Below are 4,488 nucleotides of genomic sequence, written 5' to 3'. Positions count from 1 at the left end.
ACATAATGAAAAGAAAGCCATCATGCTACCACGAAAATAGGAACTGAATATCATGGTGGAGACATATTCTAATCAAGTAGTGGCTCCTAAACTAATGCATGCATGAATATCATATGTAGAAAAATATTGATGTGTAGCTTAGCTTCCAAGTACTCAGTGAGATAAAGTTACTTGTTCCAATGGGTGGACTTGTCACTCGCGAAGAAACGAAGGTAGGACTCTATTACCGGTCATAACGGTATGTTTTAAACAAAAAAACAAGTTTAAGGGTTAACAGTACACCAAAAAAAGTTAAGCGATCAAATATGTACAAGAGGTATAGTTGACTACCCTCTGAAGTCATTATCCCTTTTTTTATCCAAAGGAAAGACTATATGGATATCATCGATAATCTTAGGGGTTGAGGATGTTTTCAGGTTGAGGATGTTTTCCCCTGAAAAATAAGCCACTTCTAAGAGTTCCAAATAAGCCAAAGCACCAAAAAGATTATCACACCAAGCATCTTTTGTTTTGATTTGTTGAAAGCAAGAGAAAAACGAAATCTCCAAACATCATAAGCAAAAGAAAAATAATAGAAGATGTGAGCTTTCAATTCATGTGCAACATTATAAAACTTACAATGCCTTGTTTTAAAGAGATTGCACAATAAAGGTCTCTAGAGACAAATCCTTCACACAAAGATAACAACCTTAAAAGATGTTCTTCTACTTAACAGAAATGGAACCATACATCAATCGAGCCCAAGTACAAATGTCCAAAAAATCAAAAAATTATCATTTTTTTTCTCTACACACTAGGATATGCCCAATCCAACTTTTGGTGGATTTTTATAGCATTTCTAGGGTTTCTATCTTGCTTTGTGATGTACTACTCTAGTCCTCGAGGTGATGGTTTGTTTGTTTTTTTTTTTTTTTTAAGGAATATTCGGTTTAAGATGTCATCAATCCAATGGACTTTTTTGGGGTTTTTAAACCACCAACAAGATTAAAAATTCAATGGTAAATTGCACATTTCTTTAAGGTTCCAAAGATGATGATCAACTTCACTTTTCAAACCCAATTCCAAATCCTCCCATCAACAACAACCAATCATACAAACTCTCAAATTTCAATACAAAGGGAGGGAGGAAAGTGACCTATGTCTTTCTGTCTGTATCCTTCTACTTCCATGATTCAAATCTCAAACCTCTACCCACAAATCTACACTCAATTCTTTTCCCCAATTTTACACATTGTATACACCACCAACAAACATTACCCTAAATCCACGCAACCTCCGGTGCACCACTACTACTCCTAGCTCGAGCTTCCGCCAATGAAACCGCCATTGCCAACATCATCTGCTCCTCAAAGCTCTCAGGAACTATTCCACCACCACCTCCACCTCCACCTCCACCCTCCATCTCATCATGTCCCCCATACTCATTATCATCATGATGATACCCATATGAAGTTTCATTGTTGTTGTTGTTTCCCCATCCTCCATCTTGAAGATGAGTATTGAGTGAGGTGGATTCGGGATGCATGATGTTGTACGTTGATGATACGTTGCCATTGTAGTTGTTGTAATTCGTGGAAGATTCTCCCCCCATTTGTTGGCGTTCGGCGAGTGCGGCTATGGCGCACGCTAGACCACCGGAAGGCGATGAGGATGAGGATGAAGATGATAATGATGATGACTCAGCTTGTGGGGCCATGGACGCGAGAACACGAACTTCTGTTGCGTATTTTGCTAATTGCGCTGCGTCGCCATAATTCACATTGTGGCGTTGGTTTTTTCCATCCTCCTGATTATATAAAAACAAAAAGATTTTATAATGAGTAAATTACACGAATAGTCCCTATGGTTTAGGGTAATTTGCGCGTTTGGTCCCTAACTTATTTTTTTAACTCGGAAGGTCCCTAGTGTTTGTTTTTGTTACACGCTTGATCCCTATTTTACCTAAAAAACTTATTTTGCTCTTGACTTTTAGTTTATTTAAATAAACACACCACCAACCTCATCCCCCTCACATTACCTTACCTACCCCACCATTTTTCTCTATTTAAATAATAGTATTTTTAGGTAAGATAGGGACCAAACGCGTAACAAAAACAAACAGTAGGGACCAATGGCGTAACAAAAACAAACATTAGGGACTTTCTGAGTTAAAAAAATAAGTTAGCGACCAAACGCGCAAATTACCCCAAACCATAGGGACCATTCGTGTAATTTACTCTTTTACAATTAATAAAACAAAATTAAAATATATAAGAATAATTTTTGTAATTATATAATTGTACCTGAAATGACAACCAGATGGCTTCCATTAGCATTATGTTCTCTGGGTCAAGGTCAAACTCGTCCTCTCTGCGTTTATATAATTTTTTGTCATGTATTTTTTTTTTTCATTAGCGTTGTATTTTTAAATATCATATAGTGTCATTTAGAATGTTTTTTAGCCTAAAAAAAACGATATTTATAAAATGTTGTAATATTTGAAAATATATATAAATGATAATTGGATACCTGTTGTCTCTAGGGCGTTGAGGATGTCTAAATGTTGTTACACCTGAATTAGGAGCGGAAACAATTTCCTCACCTTCTGAAGAAGGCGTTGCTGCATAATAGAAACATATTTACATTTTCTACCCTTGATAATTACATTTTTACAATACTAGCAATATGTAACCCATAATAACAACATACTTTCATTTTGCTAAAAATATAGGGAATGTAAATACATTGCTATTATTGGTAAAAAAAAAGTGCAAATTATATTGTGATTATGTGTAAAAACAAATGATTATATTTCTAGCATTATGTTTACAAATACCTGCTCTAGAGAAATATTCAGCCTCATTTGAATCAATTATTCTGCTTGAAGAGCTTCTCTCTTGTCTTTTTAGCATTCTTTCCTCTTCATCTTGAATTTCTTGTTGTCTCATTCTTATTTTTGCTTCAATCACCCTTTGTTCTTCCTAAAAGACAATGTAGAAATACAAAAAATATAAAATTGAGGAAAAAAAGATAACCAATAGAATGATGGTTAACTAAGCCTAGTGCTTACAATTTGTTCCTGCCCTTTTTCCTCTTTAGTCTTCACCCCTCTATACTCCACAGCATAGTTTAACGTTTTACAAAAGGGGCATCTTGGTATTGTTAAGAATTGAAAACAAGAAATATATATAATTTGGAATAATAAGAAGAAAACAATAATGATAATTGAACACGAAATAAGGATACTGCGTAGGGCGTGTGGAATTTGGGGTCTTCATCTGTAGGAAACATTCTGATTGAATAACAAAAATGTTAACGATATAATCGTATTGTTTTCAAAGAGCGTAACTTTGAATGCTACAATCACATGATATTTACCTGTACAGATGCCTTTTGTGCAACATCGCGATCTATTTAGACTTGGATAATACTGAAAAATGGTTCAGAAATGGAAATAAACGTATCAGAAAGACGAAATTGAAACAAATACACCTGTAAATTTTAATAGCACAGAGCCACAAACCAAGAAACAAATCGGGCATTCTTCAAGATCGCAACTGCAGTCATCATCTCCGGGATAGCAAGGAGCGAGCTTGGAATCAAGTATAAGCTTACGAAGCTTCTTGTGATCTACATCCTTGTGTTGATACAGCCCTTGAGGTCTTGTATACTTCTCGTCCACTAGCTGTCTCCTCCTACCCAACTTATTCCCCATTCAAGATCAAACAAAACCCAAATCAACTCTATCTCTACTTCAATTTTGTAACAAAACCCTAATTTCTAATTTGACCAATCACAATAGAATTCCCCAGAACACGAAACCACGTTCTTGGAACAAGAAATCCGATGCCCAACACATCCTGCAAAACCGACAGTAGAAAGAAGGAAAGTTTTTACTTGTGCATATATCAAGAAAAAAATGAAATTGGAAAAAGGGGGAGTTGGGAGTTGATTTGAGCTGGGAAATGTGAATAAGCAAGAACCAAGTTGAAGAAAACCTTGAATTTGTTGAAGTTGGATGAAGATGGTGTTGCGGGAAATCGATAAACGTGCGTGGAGGTTGGTTAGATATAACAGAGAGAAGGGGGTTCCGGTATGGAGATCGAGAGATTTGTAGAGGAGAAGAGGGGACACGATCAGAACTTTCTCTGATTATATACGCGTGTGGTGTGGGAGAGAAAGAGCGAGTGGGTATTGTTTGTGGCTTTGTGCGTATATCATGTTAACTTATTAATATTGAGTAATTGTTATTTGGATTATGCATAATTATAATTCATAATTATCGTATTTTGTTATTTCACATGTGTAATTCTGTTTGGGTAGATTTATTTTTTTAGTATAATTATCTAATGTAAAGTGTATAGGAATTTTTTTTATTATCTACAACAATAAAATTTAAATCTTCTAACAAGATGGTGAATTTAACCCTCATTTAGGATTAAGTTTAAGTCAAAGGTTAATTTAACCTTCATTTAGTTTTCACAAGGATATTGGGGTTGAAAAACATGT

General features: G+C 35.2%; 1 protein-coding gene across 1 annotated transcript; it reads right to left on the bottom strand.

The window, feature by feature from the left end:
• Positions 1–984: 984 nt before the first annotated feature.
• LOC145061820 (RING/U-box superfamily protein) lies at positions 985–4,138 on the bottom strand. The gene is made up of 9 exons (XM_079009395.1): positions 3,978–4,138; positions 3,503–3,839; positions 3,358–3,409; positions 3,226–3,271; positions 3,050–3,131; positions 2,816–2,960; positions 2,509–2,599; positions 2,283–2,349; positions 985–1,786 (listed from the first exon to the last, which is right to left on the bottom strand). Exons 2-9 carry the CDS (start codon positions 3,692–3,694, stop codon positions 1,259–1,261), a joined length of 1,203 nt encoding a protein of 400 aa, XP_078865521.1. The 5' UTR covers positions 3,695–3,839; positions 3,978–4,138; the 3' UTR covers positions 985–1,258.
• Positions 4,139–4,488: the final 350 nt, after the last annotated feature.

This window comes from Lactuca serriola, chromosome 7 (assembly GCF_051521515.1).
Source record: "Lactuca serriola cultivar US96UC23 chromosome 7, Lser_US96UC23_V15, whole genome shotgun sequence".
Lineage (NCBI taxonomy): Eukaryota > Viridiplantae > Streptophyta > Magnoliopsida > Asterales > Asteraceae > Lactuca > Lactuca serriola.
The sequence above is the reverse complement of the archived record's forward strand: the minus strand, read 5'-3'. Positions and strand labels throughout refer to the sequence as shown.

Bases quoted from the DNA above. Each gene is read 5' to 3' on its own strand.
- LOC145061820 (XM_079009395.1), bottom strand. From the start codon at position 3,694: ATGGGGAATAAGTTGGGTAGGAGGAGACAGCTAGTGGACGAGAAGTAT. The intron at 3,272-3,357 runs GTAAATATCATG...TTATTCAATCAG, and splicing joins CACAAAAGGCATCTGTACAG to AATGTTTCCTACAGATGAAG. The intron at 1,787-2,282 runs GTACAATTATAT...TTATATAATCAG, and splicing joins CCATCTGGTTGTCATTTCAG to GAGGATGGAAAAAACCAACG.